At 35.4% G+C, this 18,547-nt stretch overlaps 1 protein-coding gene across 1 annotated transcript in view; it reads left to right on the plus strand.

Annotated features, from left to right (window-relative positions):
• Nucleotides 1-18,547, plus strand: part of AKAP6 (A-kinase anchoring protein 6) — a 212,129-nt gene that overhangs the window by 124,718 nt on the left and 68,864 nt on the right. Inside the window, exons 7-8 of the mRNA XM_057363796.1 lie at nucleotides 3,127-3,275; nucleotides 9,107-9,227. Coding sequence (XP_057219779.1) covers nucleotides 3,127-3,275; nucleotides 9,107-9,227 — 270 coding nt within the window. The remainder of the gene's footprint in view (nucleotides 1-3,126; nucleotides 3,276-9,106; nucleotides 9,228-18,547) is intronic.

Here is an 18,547-nt window from a genome sequence, read left to right on the forward strand (position 1 = left end):
GAAAATAAATTGCAATAGGTTTATTACATATCTGTGCTGTGTACCTTTTTCTATATCATGCCTTGTACCTTTTAGCTCAGCTTCTGCAGTAGTTTTTTGAGACTTAAACTGATCAATACCTACTCAAGGTCTTCAAAGCCTCTTTGGATTTGCAGTTGATATCAGTATAACAGAGACAAAAAAATGCTAAAGTACAACAGTGAGATAGATGAATACATACAAAAAAGAAATCAGTGAGATCCATCTGAAACTCTACCCTGTCTGAGTCTGAGTTGCTGTAATTGCTCACCATTGCTGAAGACAGAAATTGGGTTTAAAAACGAAAATAGTTGATTTATAGAGGGATCACATTTCTGAAGTGCAAGAACTGGGTTGTATTCAGGCTTTGTAGGGTATGATGTTGACGGAGTTGATAATCCTTAGTACAAGCAATAGCTGCAAGGAAGGAATAGTGGATTCTTATTTATCCCTCTCCATATATTTACCTACCTCTTACATCCTGCTTTTTCTTTCCCCCACTATTCTATTTCATCCTTCTTCTCCCATTTTCCAAATTCATTGTAAGTTTGTTTACAAATATTTTTGCAAGTGAGCAGAGCATGACCAACCTGTGAAARGCTGCTGCCTTTATTTTCAACATTTGTAATTTTAAAATATAGAGTAAATCTCAGGATGGGGAATTAGAAAATACAAGAGGAAAACAAGTATCAAAATGATTGGTTTAGTGGTGCTATTGGAGAAATAGCCTGTGTTCATATAGTTCATGGTTCAGTTTTAATTATTATGTGTGACATTCCAGAGTTCAGGCTGCAAGTGAAATCCCTCTATTTGAAGCCTTGGGGTGGGAGGGGAGAAGGGAAGTCATGTACACAATTTCAACGACAGCTGAGAAAACCCCAAAACCTCTACCTAACCCCAACCCAAATCCAATAGCTAAAAAAGCAGAAATTGTCTTGATTTACAAACCTGTCCTGAAAATCAGGGAAATTTGTTGCTTCAAGTTTTCCGCAAAATTTCCCCTCTATGCTTAAAACAATCACAAATTTTAATTGACAGACCTAATTGTTTTAGAAATTTACTGGTCACTGACAACAGGGCTTTAGACTGAATGTGTCATGTCAACTATAATGAAAATAAAAATGATGAGTGGATTACTGCTTTGTGGTAAAAATAAATTAAAAGAAGACATTCACAGCCTTATGTGGACAATAMAAAATATCCTTCTGGAAGACTATCCTTACTGGTGAAGAATCCTTCCAAAAAAGAAATTTGTTCGGGAACCGCTATACTGTGGATGTGGACTGTTTATCAACTCAGAGGAAAATGTACTTGGAGRTGGAAGGGGAACAGGAAGGTGATGCAGTTTGTTTCTTTGCTGCCTTCATTGTTTCTGAGTTATATAAATGGCAATTTTAATTATAGTTTCTGAGAAAGTGGACTAGTTTTATAGCTCTCTCAAACCTTAACCTTTTATTCTAACTAGACAGCCCCAGCTAGTTAGTCATCTGTTTAGCTTATGTTTCTTCACTGGTAACCTTTTGTGGTTTAATTTTCCACTGTTTTAAAGTATGTATGAAATCCTTGAACTATATTTAAATACACAGTATAAGACCTGTGGGGGTTTGTTGGAATTGTTACCTTCTATATCCTTGGAAAATTGCTAGCATTTTCTGTATTTTCTGGGGTTTTGTTTTGCTTTTTAGTCTGTTTTTAAATTTCTCAAAAACATATTGGGATTTATTGAAAAACATAACTAATTTCACTGTAAGAAGCCACTAAGAGAGAAAGCTATAAAGGTTTGAATGAGAAATTTTAAAAGGAAATTGAATTTCCAAATCACTTACATTATTTTCCAGCAAAAATTGCACCAAGGCAAGGCCTAAGCAAMTATCGAATCTGTTATTACCACTACCTTATAAAGACATTCCAGTTTTCCTTCAGACTTTCTCTTACCGACATTCTTTAGTGCCTGTTTCCCTTCACTTGCTTGCCTTTTTCCTACATTTTGCAGACTTCCCTTCTCTCTAACCCTTTCACTGCTTTCTCTTCATGACGTTGTTCCGTAGATTGGTAACTCTGCTGCACTGTCAGCAAACAAATAAACTCTTCACTTCCCTGCTTCCCACAGCAGAAAATAAAGGAGAGTCCTTATCCAAAATTTCYTCCATGCCTTTTGCATTTACGTATCATAGCACCAAATAGTTAAGCAGGCATTCCACTCCTAATGGAAATAAAAGTATGCAGTTACACTGGAGTAGCGGTTTTTGAAGCATTATCAGAATTTGTAATGCGTTTTTCTTTCAATGAAGTATATTAAAAGAAAACAATGGCATATCAGCCCCAAAGTGCTTTTGAACTTACTCTATGCTCTGTTCTTTCTAATGTTCCTAGGGGCAAGTGTGGCAAACAGCAGATTTTATCCTTGTGTCATCTGGTTCTCTGAGCCTCAGAAGCATACTGATCACCACAGCTGCAATAAATAAAGTGTCTATTGAATAAGTTATGATGCCAAATATTATTCGACATTCTTCTGGACAGGCACAGTCTGATGGAAAACAGCACATCTCACTTATTGCCTTTTCCCTTGCAATTAAAGTTGCTGAGTAATCAGCCCGGGCCAGATACAGGAAAGGAGAATGTGAATAATGCCAATCTGCTTGGGTTTGTTTAGACTTACTATTTAAAGGAAAAATACCTATAGCAATATGGCTTTCATTAATTATGAAGCACACACAGTGTGCTAATAACATCAATCTTGAAGCCTGTAAGAAATATAATTTTATGTATMTACCTGTTCTATCACAGTGCTTGGTTTCTAATATCTTTTTTATTCATGTCCAGACATTTTTATGCAGCGTTTGATTGGGTATACATCTCATGGAATGTATAACACATTCTCTGATAGAAACCTCAATAGTTCATTTCTAGCATTTGAGATTACACTGTACTTTTTCTCTGACTTAATGGTTCAGCCTTTTTCAGTCACATATACAAGGAGAAAATTAATGGTGTGAACAATTTGGTTAAAACTGTTGCAGTCCAAAAGTATTTGTTTTAAATGTATTCTTTCTGAATTTCTTTAATGTTGTCTTTTGTTTTTYCCCCCTCTTTGTTTTCTTTTTCTAGGCTGAGGTTCAGCTATGCTATCTGGAAGCACAAAGAGATGCTGTTGAACAGATGTCCTTAAAACTGTACAGTGAGCAGTACAACAGTAGTAGCAAGCGAAAAGAAGAGTATGCTGATATGTCAAAAGTTCACACAGTGGGAAGTAATGGGTAGGGAACTATTCTTTTTGTTGTTTTATTCTCACTGATCTGTATTTTTTTTTACACTATATACTTTTTCTTACTACTAGTTAACCAGGATTTTTCTTCCTAGGCCAAGAGGCCGGGAAAACTGTTTCTATCTCTCCTTTTTTTTTTTCTTAATACATCTATACAAAAATAATGGGTTATGGTTAATTTATCCAAATTATGGTTTGTTCATAGCACTACCTAATATTATCCAACAACAATCTGTTATCCGGATTAAAAAAAAAAAAAGTAATGTGTCCTTTTTCTTCAGGCTTTTCTCCTCCAGTGGCTTCATATCATTTGGTATCTTAATGTCTTCAAGGAAGAATCATTATAGTGTAATAGTACCTCTGCAAGACCTCTATAATCATTGTTCTTCTAGTGACTAGGAAATATTAATATGAAGCCATTCWCTTATAGTTCAAATATCCTGGTTTTGAACTTCAAGAAAGCATTAACTCTTTTCCCTTTTTTTGAAAACTGTTTTTGCTTGAGTTGTTTTCTTTTTAATTAATGTTAACACACAGCCATGCATAGGTTATATATATAAGTGTACAYGCAAAAGCATTCTTTCTTAAATTTTTGAACAAATTCATGACTGGACTTTGCTAAAATGATTTCTTGCTGCCCTCTCTTTTTCACAAAGGAAAAAGAAAACTTGGAAAGGAAGTCAAGGAAACTTGTAGTTCTGGATTAAGACTTAAATTCCTTTAYGGTCTTTCAAAAACCAAATCTTCCAACTGCTACCACCCCAAAATGAACATAAAAAATATATCTATTGGATCATAATAGTGTGGGTCAATAGCAGTTTTAATAGCCAACTAGTGCTCATTTTTTGGATACACCCTGATCCTCATAGAAATTTCCTTGTAACTGGGAAAACTTTTGCCTGCAGTTTCATATGCAAGGAAAGTMATTGACTAAGATGTTCGTGATTTCTTCATGTTCAGAACTCCCTTTCCAATTGTTAACTCAATGTTCAGGTCTTGGAAACACAGTTTTATTAAATTACCAACTGTAAAGATAAATGAGCCTTGTAAACATCCCCTCTTATTATACAGAAARATGACTGTTTTAGAAAAGTTGATGTGGGCTAATTATGTAGGATTGCTGAGATCTTGATTACATATGCAGAAATCTGTCAGATTCTCAAACATGCCAGTGCAGCTAGTGCCAACCATAAAAATAATTTGTTCAGAATTGGTGTGTATATGTATATAAATGTACACTAAGGCTACATGTTCAAAACCAGCTTCTAATTTTGCAGCCACCACTGAATGTGATCAAGGCTTAAAGTTGGAATATTGAGGGGGATGTAAGACACRTCAACAGACATTTGATTTTCCTGAGGGTACCAGGGTGTAAATCTTTAAGCTTCACAGAGAAATCCAAGTTTGTAACTCGACATGCCATATGTGATAAGCAAATATTTTCTTAAATGCACTTGCTTTCACTTGTACATGCTTAGAATTGGAAATGGTCATCTGCTAGTACTGCCTGCTTTTTCGTGCTGTGGCCACCTTTCTATGCCCCTGAGGACATCTCAGCCCTTCAAAGCTCAACAGTAACTTCAGGGGGCAAAGGGCTGGAGTCGGACCAGTACAATACCACAKATGCAGCCATTGTAGAAAMTAGTGGGGACTAAATTCAGCTGGAAAACTTTCAGTTGGACCAGTTGAACCAGTCTGAGGTGCTGTGTTGAAAAAAATGGAAATGCCTTTCAGCTATTTAAAAAATAGTTGATGTAATGTTTTCTTACTGCATAAAAGCTGTGGACAGAAACTCCGCGTAGCACGACCTGGCTAAAGATTGAGATCTCTACAGAGAAGGGGCTATTTGCATAAATTAGGGTATCTATTCATTAGCTGTTGTGGAAGTTTGACCTAGGAAAAAGAAGAATGTCCACAGGGAGAACAGTTCAATGAAGAATTTTTTATATGACGTGTGCATGTGTGTGTGTGCGCTCGTGTGTTTGTGTGTGTAGGAGATTCGGGAGTTGATTTTGAGCAGGAAATAGCTAAACTGAGATAGGTAGGGTAGTAWCTGCAGAATAGAGTGATTCTAGTGGGTGTGTAAAAGAACAGRAGATTTCCTGCAAAACAATAATCTTGTTAAAACAGCAATACGGAGGGTTTATGTATATTTGAATGAAAATGGTTAAAGTGACAAAGGAAGAGAAAATAATGAGTATCCACTGCAAGAGAACACCAACTAGCCATAGGTACCCAAGAGTAGCTGAGAGGAGGTGTAAAATGGTTTAGCAAATCTGCCTGAAATATTGTACCCCCTAAAACTGCAGAGGAGTGTGCACAGGTCCTGTTGGGAGATATGGACAGCACCACTGCACAACATAAAAGCCACATCCTAAGCTCCTGTCATCAGTGAGCATTGGGCCTTCATGGATGAGGCTTGGAGAGAAATGCATTAGAGGAGGCTTCAAGTATGTGCAGAATATAAGACAAYTTTAAAGCTGCTAAGGTGATAACTCTGAATTCTCCTATATATTGCTAAGAAAAATCTGTGAAAAGAGTTTCATAAAATTATGACCCAGAAACTTGAAGGAACTTTTTGTCTGGCTGAATTGTYTGGTAGGTGTACCAGTATGTTTATAATGCCATGTGAGTTGCGCCATCAAAGAAATGCTACGAACTGGAAATGTGTGTTAAACATGGGGAAAAAGGCTGATGGAAATAGCTTCACATTTCTTTTTATTTATTAATGCCACAGACGAACAGGTTTTCTCATGAGAAAGGTGCTCATGAATTTTCATTCAAAATAATAAATTGGTGTCCACATTTTAAGAAATATGTTTAGGGTTCAAGGGATTAGACATGCAATTCTGYATATCTGATTCCCAGTTTACCAAGGCAAAGTACACTTGTAAATGTAATTTTAGTTATTACATAGCTAATGGTTTTAGCTTATTAACCAACAAACCTACATCAAAGAAGCTGTTTTTACCCACCCTTTAACTAATACTATAGCATTTTTGTTGGGAATGCTTGGGTTCTTTTAATGTAGGACTTTTTTCTTTTTCAATAAACAGATGACCTAATTTATTCCTTTTTTTAGTGATTGGCAGAATTATACAATCAACCAAAATTAGATCTTTCCTATGATTCTTGCATTTTTAACACACTTTAGTGTTTCAGAAGTCATGCTTTCCCTGGTTCTGCCTGTGGCAATATGAACGAAAGATCTGCTAAGCTCAGGAAAAGTAGACTCTGAATAAAAAAGTAAAAYTAAATATACCACAGAAGTACCGACAGGTACATTTTAATCTTAACCTCTCTCTGGTCCTACAATTTCTTGATTTTTCTCATTATCTTTTTAGCAGCTTAGTAACTTGCATCCTCTTCCAGGATTAAATAACTTAGTAACTTGCATCCTCTTCAACTATTAAATAGTAATTTAATAGTGTTCACTACATTTTGCCTTTTAGACGTAAGACATTAATTTTAAAAACAAACATGTTTTTAAAATGTACATTAGAGATATTCTAAAACCATTAAAAGTATTGAAATCATATTAAAAAATATTGATGAAGCTTTGTAGGCTGACTGCACTATCTTCAGGCTCAGGCAAATAACTGAGCCACAGACTGTTGCTTAAAAGTGCTCCCAGATTACTCTAGTTCACAAAAAAAAAAAAAAAAGTAAAGAAAAAGAAAAGAAAAAAGAGAGAATAAGCACAGTATGTGAAGTATGGGGCAAAAAATATCGCAGTACTTTTTGTATCCCTTCCTGTTCTCTTTCCAATGAACCCTGTTTCTGTCATTCTTTGTTTTGGGTTGAGCTCCTATTTAGAACATTAGTTTGAAATACAAATTTTCAGATTTTTTCCAGTGCTTATCTGTGTTTTATAAAGGTCAAAGAAAAKTTTTTTTCTGTTTCTTTGTAGGATAAGTTCATTCCGTTACACAAATAAATTGACCAATTTGGACTGTAAGTAAGATGTGGATCTTTAGACACAAAGCAGATGTTTGGATCCAGCACATCTTCTGCCTATTATAGGAAAATCCAAGTCTACTTCCTAGTGCACTTTCCAAAGGCATCCCATCCCATTCTGTGTGTAGGCTTTGTTTCACTTCATCTCTTAATTTAGGATTTTCACTGGTGCAAACTATCCAAGTCCAACTGAATCTGTACCAATTTATACGTTATGAAATTTAACATGTCATAAAAYGTATGTTTTAATAACTGCCTGTCAGCTTTATGGCTTTGAATAATATTTGGATAAGATGGAAGGGAAGAAATGGAGCAGTAGGTACTGAAGATGCAGAATGCTTTTACAGATTTCTGAGGAAGGGTTGAAGATCAAGTATCATTTCCAAATATACCATTCAAAATGGAGTTTAGTTTTCTTTTAGCTTCCAAATGATATCTGAGTCAAATATCTTCTGAAAYAGGAGAAAAGCCCTGAACTCCAAATGAAACGATTATATTTCAATAATAGTAACTTGACCTTTTGTGCTTTTTTCTTTATAGTAACACTGCTTACCTTCTCAGGGCAGCAGTCAGTTTTAAGTAAGTGCATGTCATAAATTATTGAGTAAAAGTATACTAAGTACAGTGGATTAAACTAGAGGGTTGCTTCATAAGAGGAATCAGTGCTTGTGCATTTTACAATACTTCCTTTGTTGTCAATTCATTGAAAATAATACCACAGAAGWCAAATGCTTTCTTCTCCCTTGCCTGCTTTCTTGAGGAAAGACAGTTCTACTTGTCACAACTTTATCTATAAGCTTTCAAAATTACCACGCACATGGTACTCTATTTAATAACAAATAAAACTGTAATAATACTGAAGAAATCAAAAGCACATTTAGTTTGTTATTTCTCAGTGGAAACACAGCTAATTTTTTAATGGGGTTGCTAAAAATGTTCTTAATATTTGGAGAAATTAGCTTCAATGGAACATGCACTATTCTTTGATCAGTATGGCAGTTTTTTGATACTACTGGCAAGGCTTTTGTTAGTTCCAATTTTGCAAATTTGAAGATTCCTTTTCAAGAGGTATCTATTTGAYGAATGTGCAGTTTTTCAGCATGTACCTTCTGTCTTGTATCACAGTGTTTTAGAAGAATCTATGCTTTACTTATTCACTAGGCTTTCAATAGAGAATCACATTAATCCTTTTAAGCTCCTTATTCTAATGATTTATTTTGTTGAAAACCGTAGTGATCCTCCTTTGAATTTTAATGATTGCTGGCTATTCAAGGATTCATTGTTTTGACTTCCTGTCCTTACCTTTGTTTCTTACATGTCTGTAGGGAACACCTGTCTAATACTGTATCTGGCCTTAGTTCTCACTGGCTTACCATATTCACTCAAGCCTATCTTAAGGCGTTAAGTTGAAATGCTGGCTACTCATCCATGAAAATAAATGTAGGATATTTACAAAGATAGGCAGATAGACAGCAGAGGAATGGCGGAATGGATTGAGTRATTTTTGATGTAAATAATATTTTCATATGAATTGTATCAAGATGATTGTTGCAATATTTGCTCACTATAAAGCTAGCACTGTAAAAMACATTAAACATCTATAGGGGATTTGTATTTCAAAATTTTTGAAGTAAATGCAGTATGCCAACAGTTGTCAGGATTTGGCATCAGCCGCTGAATTTAGGTCATGGCACTGGCTTAAATTGGATTTCAGTTTTCATTTTCATCCACTCTGTAAAAATACAGAATGTCTCTTTAGAAATATAACTTGGAACATCATGAGTTTTCAAGAATATATTATTCTAATACAAGATTTTAACAACTAYACAGTATTTATGCATAATACATTTTGTTCCTTATCTACAGCCTTTTGGACTTTGATTCAGAATACCAGGAGCTCTGGGATTGGCTGATTGACATGGAATCCATCGTGATGGACAGCCATGACCTGATGATGTCAGAGGAGCAGCAGCAGCATCTTTACAAGGTTAGCACTGCCGTTACTGCCTTTACCTAGCTAGAGAAGATCTGATTAGCTTGACAAGTCTTTCTCTCACAGGATATCGCTGCGTTCATTGTATGTATCATGGTGTCTATTAGAATTCCCTTCCCTGTCCCCAACCTCATTTCCATCCCCTGTGCACTGACAGGCTGCACCGACATCATAATTGCAAGAAAGTTCCCTTTATCACATTCTATTTGGTGTAATTCTATAGAAGGACAAAGATTTGTCTTCAAGATGAATAGAAATAAATGAAACTGCATTAATAAATAGACTGAAACAAAATGAAGGAAAAAAAATGAAATGGGAACATTTAACAAAATGTGTTTTGATTGGAGCTTTCAGCTGGTTTTTTATCCACCTTTCAGACCTCATCTGGAAAGAAAGACATTTGCCTTGATTTTGGTTTGCTGCTGCCAGGATACAGGACTCTTCCAATTTAATTTTTATTAGTAATACATAAAGTAGACATTGTCATGTTAAGTCTTCACACTTGGTTGTGATTTGAGCAACATGATTTTGAACTTGTAGGGTGAGGTTATAGGGTCTAATTCTAGCACATATATATATGTATATATGTATCTGTGTATATATATATATATATATATGTATATATGCATACAGACACACATGGTTTCTTTTATTTGCCATAGCAGTCTTAACCCAGAAGTTTTATCACTTCTTTTAGATAGACAGTACTTGTAAGAATTTCCTCAAAATGTGTGATTTGATCCAAAAATTGATTCAAGCTTCACTGTGTGTCTGAGGAGCTACGGGTCTGAGGGGTGGTGGGGAAAAGAAAGGAGGGGCTTTCAACAGAAATATCAGGCTGCAGTAAATCTTCCTCATTTAGGCAATTTTTATTGGAGTAATTCTGACAGTTGTCATCCTTGAATTGCTTTGAGCATATGGCATATTTCAAAGAGCAGATTGTGAATCATAAAAAATAAAATTAATAACTAACCACAGAATCAGCAACACTATAATGACAAGAAACAACTACCCTCCAGCTTTTTTTTTTTATTTCTTATCAAATGAATGGTACATTCAAGGTCAAATAGAAGTTGTTTTCTTTCTTCTATGATTGCGTGATTTGATAATTTCTTGATTATAATATTTTTTCTTGCTTTGGCATCCTATTTTCTTTATGATGTTCTTGAATTTTATTCTTTCTTATTTTAGTTATTTTATTTGAAATACCCAGTAAGATGSGGTTGTCATGTGCATTAAAATATGTTTATAAATGCAAATATAGTTCAGATCCAAACTACTTTAGGCTGAAAGTGAATTTCATTCACTAGCTTTCATTTCTTGCTTTGACAATTATTTTTTATTTTTGCTTATGTCTTTTTCCCAACTTTCTAAATCCTTCATCAGACTTTATCACTCATTAATAGACCTGGCATTGGCCAGGCTCAGAAATAAACAATGTCAGAAATGAGTAAAAAGTTTCTTGTGGGTCTAAAATAAGGTGTTTTGGTAGTACCTGTCCATATAAGGCCAGCCTGTACCATGCCTAATTTAACCACTAGTTTTAGTCCTATATGAAAAAACCCCAAAATCCAAAAAACACTAAACATACATTTTAAGGTAAAAATTCATCCATCAATGTGAAAAGGAACAAAGATTCAGTTGCCAGTCCAAGTATTTTAGATGTTATTTAGCATATTTCCCTTTCTCATTTCCAAACGTAACCCCTAAGAATAATTATAGATGGTGAAGCTGGGATAATAGTGCATGAAGAGAAGAGTGAAAATGAGCAACAATAATGTGTGCAGTATGGTATGGTGGCAAAATGGGGAATAGTATATGCAAAATGGGAATAGTTTCTTAATATTATAAAATTCTGTGTTACGATGACCATGACACTTCTGAAAGCAGAAAGTTTGTATGACAGAGTAGCTGAGTCTGCAGCCGGTAGCTGTAGCTGAGACAAGCCAGCACTGATTCCAAAGAACAGACAGCTTATTTGTCCTGTGATTTCTGCTAGGAGGTCACTGGCTACTCTACTAGATTTGAACCTCTGTCTCAAAACTGCTTATCTAGTACTTGGTCACTAAAAAAACCCTTTAAGAAAGATAGAAATAGACTCCTTGCCCTCCTGCAGTGAATATTCATTGCATTTATCTTTCTAATAAGAGCAGCAAGCAAATTTTTAAGGACTGAACAAGACCCTTAAGTACAAATGCAGATTTTGCATGAGACATGACTGAGTGTCCACAAAGCAGGAAGATATTTGCAGGTAATGTAAAAATCTTCAGTGCATTGCATTTAGAACAATCTTACTTTCCAAAACACAAAAAAAAAAACCCAACAAAAACCCCCAAATCCCACAATGAACAACCTTGCAAAGAAGTGTTGAAAGCCCCATAATTTCAGACGTTTAAAAGTAGACAAAAGACAACATTAACAAATGTAATTGAGGGAACAGTTCTGCACTAGCAAAGGAAAGATCAGATAAATCACTAGGTGTTTATCATCCTTAATTTCAGAGATTTGTGTAACAATGGATCCCGCTCTCAAAAAGAGTATTAATAATTTTGTAAAACTAGCCTAGTAAACCTCTCTTCTAATCAATGGTGACACCCGTTTCATTTGGAGGCTTTTTTACAGAGTGGTGGAGAGCCGAGTGCGTGTGAGCACTGCCGGCASTTCCCAGGGAGCCCAGCCGTTGTGCTCTGGAGGGAGAGAAATGCAGGCAGCTATTATCATCAGGGTTCCTCAGTGATGTGGGGTGTTATGAAAACACAGGTCTTGCTTTAGTTTCCCTTTATCAATTACAGCTTCAAATGTGAACCTGCTAATTGCACTCTCTGCATTTTCGTGGATTCTCCTAAAACCACAGATCCCTCTTCCCAGTTGCTGAGCTGACAAGTAATTGCAGCTCAGAGCCAGCTCAGCAAGCCGCCTGTGCCAGGGAACCTGCTGTGGTATCACTATTACCAACAGTAATCATTGCCCCTAAGGAGTCTATGAATGGGAAGGAGCAATGATGAAACAGGTAATTCGGAAGGGAAAAGCATACATTAAAGYAGCATAACACAATATATAAATGCTAAAATTGTATATAGGAAAATGAAATGTATTTTCATGGTTAGAGTATTTTCACAGCACTCGATTTCCRGAGTCAGTATGCACTTAAGTCAACTCTCAGCTTAATTTTGTTTTGTAATATTCCAGGAACTTTATAGTTTTTTTGCTAGGATCCTTATTATCTCTCTTTAACTAGGTTTTAGTTTGCCCTTATAATAGCAACAGCACAGCCATAGATTTTGTAACACCAAATATGAATGTATTACTTTTTCTAGAATTCCTAGATTTCAGTGCAAAGGTTAAAAAAATAGAATATAGCCCTAAATGATTTCTACTTTACAGTCCTAAACTAGCTAATGATTTTGAAAATCAGGTAGTGTTTGATAAAACGGCAGTCACAGAATGAATTGATGACAGCTTATTTATCCTCTAATGCTCTATCTATTCATTAAGAAAAAAAAATAAAAGGAATATTTCCAAGTTTTTGGATTCTTGTTTCTTTGTACTTCAATAATAGCTCAGTTTAATGCCAAATGTATCATGTTTATTTCATTTTAATCTACTGCATGTGAGCCTGATCTCATAAGCTCTAAGTACACAGAACTTGCATTGACTTCAGCTTTATTCATGTGCCGTTACTGGAGGATCAAACCTAAAGAATTTAAACTCTGCTAATTAGTCCTTTAGTAGGAACTTGAGTAATTCTGTACCTTGAATGTTCAAAAATGAAGCAAATCAGTATTTACTGGAACTGTCAAGATTAGAAATGAGTATACTAGCAGAAAAGTTAATGATAATTCTTTCCATTTTCCTCTGAAGATTAATTGCAAAACTTAATTGTGTTAGATTAAAACCCTATTTAAATAAGTGCAGTATGATTGTTAGAATTGTTAGTATGTTCAGAACAAAATTAACCAAGCATTTGAAAATATCAAATAAAAGAAATATTTTTTTTCTGTCTGATTACAAGCGGTGCATGGTGGTTTTAATACAAAGTGCATAAGCCATAAGTCTTTTACTTGTAAGTCTTCAGCAACAATGATTATGATAGATGGAAAAAGATCCATATGTAGTAGTGCAAGGATTTTGAAAGCATTTAGTTGGCACAGCTTTTGAACAGGTTAACTGCTGAACTCTTTCATCAAAGGAAAGTGGTCCACTGTATTAAATAACMCAGAAATGCACATCAAAACCTAAGGATATATTTCAAAAAAAAAGTTGAGGGGAAAAAAATCTCTCAGCAGTTTTTGTTTCCGTGCTGKAAGCTCTATCCCTGTTCGGAAGGTGCAGTTAATTTCCTCCTCTGGGTGTGCTGCTGCTCCATTGTGCCTTTCTCCCTGGCTCAGTGTGCTGTGGCCCGGAGTGGATCAAACAAACCGTGGTGAAAGTTTCCCTCATTTGCATCACTTCTAGACAGCCCTGTCGTACTCTTTGCTGACAGGAAATCACTGTCTTTGTCACCTTTTTTCAGTGATCTCCTTTTGGCAGAGATTGGCCATGTGACCAGGATTAATCACAACAACAGTTCTGGCTCAGAACTCAATGACATGTTTTCCTCAGCACTTCAATAATGGTGTAGAGGAGTCAGTAGGAAATGACTACATTAATTTCAGAGTGAAAAGATAATTAACACTTAAGGACTAGTGCTATAACCTATGGAGCTATTATTCAAATTAAAACTAATTTATTGCAAACTTGTGAAAAAAAAAAAAAGAAAAAAAACCCCAAAACTGTTCTTTAATGCAACCGTTAAAATAATCTTGCAAGAATCCCTGAGTTTAAAAAGAAGCACAAACTATATTTAATGTGGCAATATAAATACATAAAAACTTCAACATTTGAAACTGGAGGCTAAAGTATGTAAAGTGCTTACTTAGATGATATGAATAGGATACTGGCAAACAAAAGCAGCAGTGTACTCCTAGAATGCTGTGCTTCAAGGAGTTTCCTTGGCAACAGAAATGCAGTTCCAAAAGTAGACAGAACTTTCCTCAGAAAACATACTATTAATAACAACCTTCCGGAACAACTTGGAACAATTTGACTACTTGGCAATAAAATGCCAAGTGTTCTGCAAATTAATCTAACACATAACAGTTATATGTTTCTCTTGCCCATAATTCTCCTGAACTGGGGGCCTGAGTTCTCTACTATTAGAGGATACAAATGTGCAAAGCGTTTCCAAATGGTGCACAAACAGAGAGAGGGCTCAAATAACAGCAGCCTATAAGGATCAATTAATGTTCTTCGTATCATTTTAACTTGTAAACCAGATTATTTTAATTGGATTACTTTGTTCCATTTAAAGCGAGATCTGCGTACCTACTGAAGCTGCATTGTAGTTCAGTCTTTATTTCAAGTAGATTTTCTATATAAAGAAAACTTATTAAAAGATTAACAGCCTRCAGAGTGATATATTTGGACAATATGCTTAGGGGATTGGTTATAAACTAGAAAACGTGAAGATTTTTGCTCCTAAGCTGCATATTTTGCACAGCCCAGGATGCCTTMTGTCTGTCTGGTAATCCATCAGAGCCTGCACAGAGCTGCTAAAACAGTCAGTTTTAGTCAGAAGAAAATGATGGTTGTCACTTTAGAGGAAGCTCAGCACACTTCAGGATTAAGCCCCTTGTAGGGAGTAACTACAAATCTGCTATGCATGCAATATTTTTAGGTATGTCATCATTTCTGCATGAGCCAAAAGAATAAACTAATTTCAGTTTTGCCTTGCCAATAAGAATCATTAGAACTCCACTAAAGGCCATAAGTTTACCAGACAGGAAAGGTAGGATGTGCTAGTACCTTGACTTTTCCTGAATTCTGAGATCTAAAGGTTAAAAGTAATCAATATCTCATTGTGCAGCCTGATAATAAGTAATAACCATGATGTTAAAATCTAAATGACTGCAGATAGCACTTAGGTGTGTTGACCCATTTGGAAGGGCTTTTTAATTGCAATCAGAATAGTCATTATACTTTGCTAATCAACTTTTAGGCTACCTTGCAAAAATCACCACCTTTATGAAATATTACTTTAATGCAATTAGCAAATTATGTCCCAAAGTGAAAACTCTTATTTTATCTGGCAAAGTATATGTTAAAAAAATAAAGGAAATATTATTCTGCTAAATAATGTCCATAGAGATACTCATTAACAGTAGTATGTCTGTTATTTATAGAATAGTGTGTCTGTGTTGTGTCTACATACATGGATTGATACATGCCTCAATGGAAGTTAATCTTTGCTTTTAACACTGTACTATGTTTTTAAATGTCATATGTTGTAACGTGACTTTGCACAAATTTGGCTTCAGTTAGTCTTCTTCATGAAGTTCAGTAATTTTCCTGTGCTAGGCTGGTTTTTTCCTCCCCCCAACAAATTAAGAACCTCTWTGACTTTACCCACTTGGTAGGAAAATCAACTGTTTTGTATGAGAGGTCTCAAAAATGCCTGATATACCAAATAACCGTAAAAGACTGACTGCTATTACAATGTGAACTAAATGAGTTCAGGGCCTGACACAGCAAAGTTTCCCAATCTCTTATTACAAGGGGTCATGAAATTGGTTATATTTTTCTACACAAGTATTTTCACTTTAGTTTCACTGGAGAACAGAGTAAAAATTCCTTTGTGACCCATCCTATAACAACCAGCTTGTYCTTCAGTTGTTCATATGTTTAACTATGTAATAGGACTGAATTCCTTGCTGATTCTGTCAAATTTTATGCTTCAAAAGCAGAAAATAAAATTGTTGGAAAAATTCTTACTTAAAGCAGAAAAATGTTAAGTTCTAACATATATAATTACAACAGGAAAACACTCCCATGTCTACAGAATTAAAACATCTAGAAATTGAATACTGAAAGAATGTGAAAAATAGTTTTACATTTTCTTGGCTGCTTCCATAATATATTTGAARTGTAAGCATGCATTTTTAAAGAGAGTGTTGTAATTTCCACAGAGCAGACTCCCTGTATTTCTGCAAGAAGTGGCTTCATGCATTTCCCAGGAGTAAGGGGGATTCTCCCACTTCTTCCCAGGAAGATGTTGAAGATGAACTTCACATTGTAGCAATGCAGTATTTACTGAGCTTGTAGCAAAAGCCAGCACAGCTTTTTGGAGATTAAAGCAGTGTGTCTAGAATGAAAGAGGCATTCAACTTCAAACAAAAGTAAATGTGTACCACATAGCTGTCAACACCATTCCTTACTACAGCTGCAAAACATGGACAATTTACAGTCATCACGTCAAGCATCTTAGTCAACTCCACATGCTCTGTATTTGTGCTCTTGCTGCTATAAAATCTTATGATAAGGTCCTAAGCAGTGAGACCTTAAAGCTGCCTTCCACTGGTCTCTCCAGATATATATTGAAATAAGATAAAATGMGGAATGTTAATAACACGATGACAATATAATTCTTTAAGCTGTGTGTGGACATGGTACTGKTTTTTTTGAGCAGCTTGGTGTATCCATCTGTTTTAAAGGAATGAAGATTAAAAAAAAATCACTAGCATAAATAATAGGTGGTAATAGTATTATTACACTATTCCTCAATTGCCAATTTTTAATGCACTTCCTTTTTTTTTCCACCTCGTACTCCAGGAGAAAATATTATTTTTTTAAAACCCATAGGAATTACATGCTTTATCCATGATGTTTTGCTTCATAAACATAATACAGGAACTACTATTTTCTTTCCAAATTACTCCTCATCAGTATACCTCAAAAATAATCAATACTGTAATATTTCTTTCATAAAAATAAGCAAAAAACAAATGACCACAGAAAATCTTTTTGGCAGGTTTTCTATATGAAATCCAAATTCACTAAATCTCCATAAACTTTCACTGGCAATATATTCAATGAATTTATGTCTAAATTATAAAAAATAAGTTGCAGTGAAGTGTAGCAGTTTATAATCTCCTGAATTTTTATTTGTATATGTATTGTATTTTTATTTTTATAAATATATATTATAGGCTGTATTTATATATTGAAAATATGTAAAATATCAATATAAATTATTTATGTGTATATATTTGTAACCTTTTACATACTTAAGGTTGGGTGATATCTTCATTTTGTGTGTACACACTTTTAATACATTGCACTAAAAGTAGCTACAGCATTTTGTATGAACTTCTCCTAACGAGGTAAAATAAGCAATCACTGTAATTCAATTCATAGTTTTTGCAGTTGTGGCTGCATCAGGTCCAATGCGGTCTTAGGGGAAGCTGCAGCCAGCCCCTGTGGCCAGGGTGAAATCCTTGCGGTTCTCCTTAACTCCTTGTGGGTGCTGTTGTATTAGCATTGCAGAATAGKTTGCTAGAGAATCCCAGTGATCATGAAACTGTAAATGTTCAACTTGGCTCTATGGAGAGATTCTTTTGGGGGGAATCAAGAGTTGTACCCTTCCCATGCTGTTGGTGCAGCATGACAGGTGCTGTTACAGATGTGCAGGACCTGTGCCAGCTGTGTCACAGGCTGCGGGGAAGGCTGTGGAGAGGCTGTCGTTTCCCCTGTAATACACTAGGACAAGGAGCCAACTGGGAAGGCGGGTTTAAACTACTGTGGGAGCAAAGTAGASCTGCCTCTATCATGAGGAGGTTTCTCTAAGGGGTAATTCAGAGCAAAAGCTTGTTAAGTACTCTGAAATATTTTCAGGACAACTCCTTTCTTTCTCTTACCTCCTTCTACACTGATTGGATAAAGGGGTTATGAGGATCAGACTCACCCAGGTTGCCACACACTGATTCTGATATCACAGAGAGTACCACTGTGTAATGTTTATGTAATATTCCACTTTGAAACTCATTTGTCATGCATCCAGATTTTGAAAGACATTGCACTGGAGTTGGATTATCCCTGCTTTACCCATTGATTTTTCTCAGAAATGGGCTTCAGTAGATACAGAATTTTTCAGGTGGTAACTTTCTTAAGATGAACATGTATTGAGACTTGCATGCATATTTTTAGTCATGTTTTGAGACTTACACACTTATTTTTTGATGGCCTTCATCAAGAAGTACTATATGTCTACTCCTCAGGTGGAAGAACAATAATTCCTAAGATCTCTTAGCTTGTTTTGATGTGTRGAAAGATCAAATTAACCCCATTGGAGGTGAGAAGTGGACAGTTATGTGATCCCACTCTGTTGTCTAAARAAGTTCATTGGTATTATTTTTGGTTTTCAGCAAGAGTGTGTAATTTATAGTCAGGGTTCATTTTTCTCCAACAGGTCAGTAGTCAAATGTCTCATACTGCAAATA

Source organism: Malurus melanocephalus, unplaced genomic scaffold (assembly GCF_030028575.1).
Source record: "Malurus melanocephalus ecotype Western Australia unplaced genomic scaffold, MMel_1.1 scaffold_0, whole genome shotgun sequence".
NCBI classification, from domain to species: Eukaryota; Metazoa; Chordata; class Aves; order Passeriformes; family Maluridae; genus Malurus; species Malurus melanocephalus.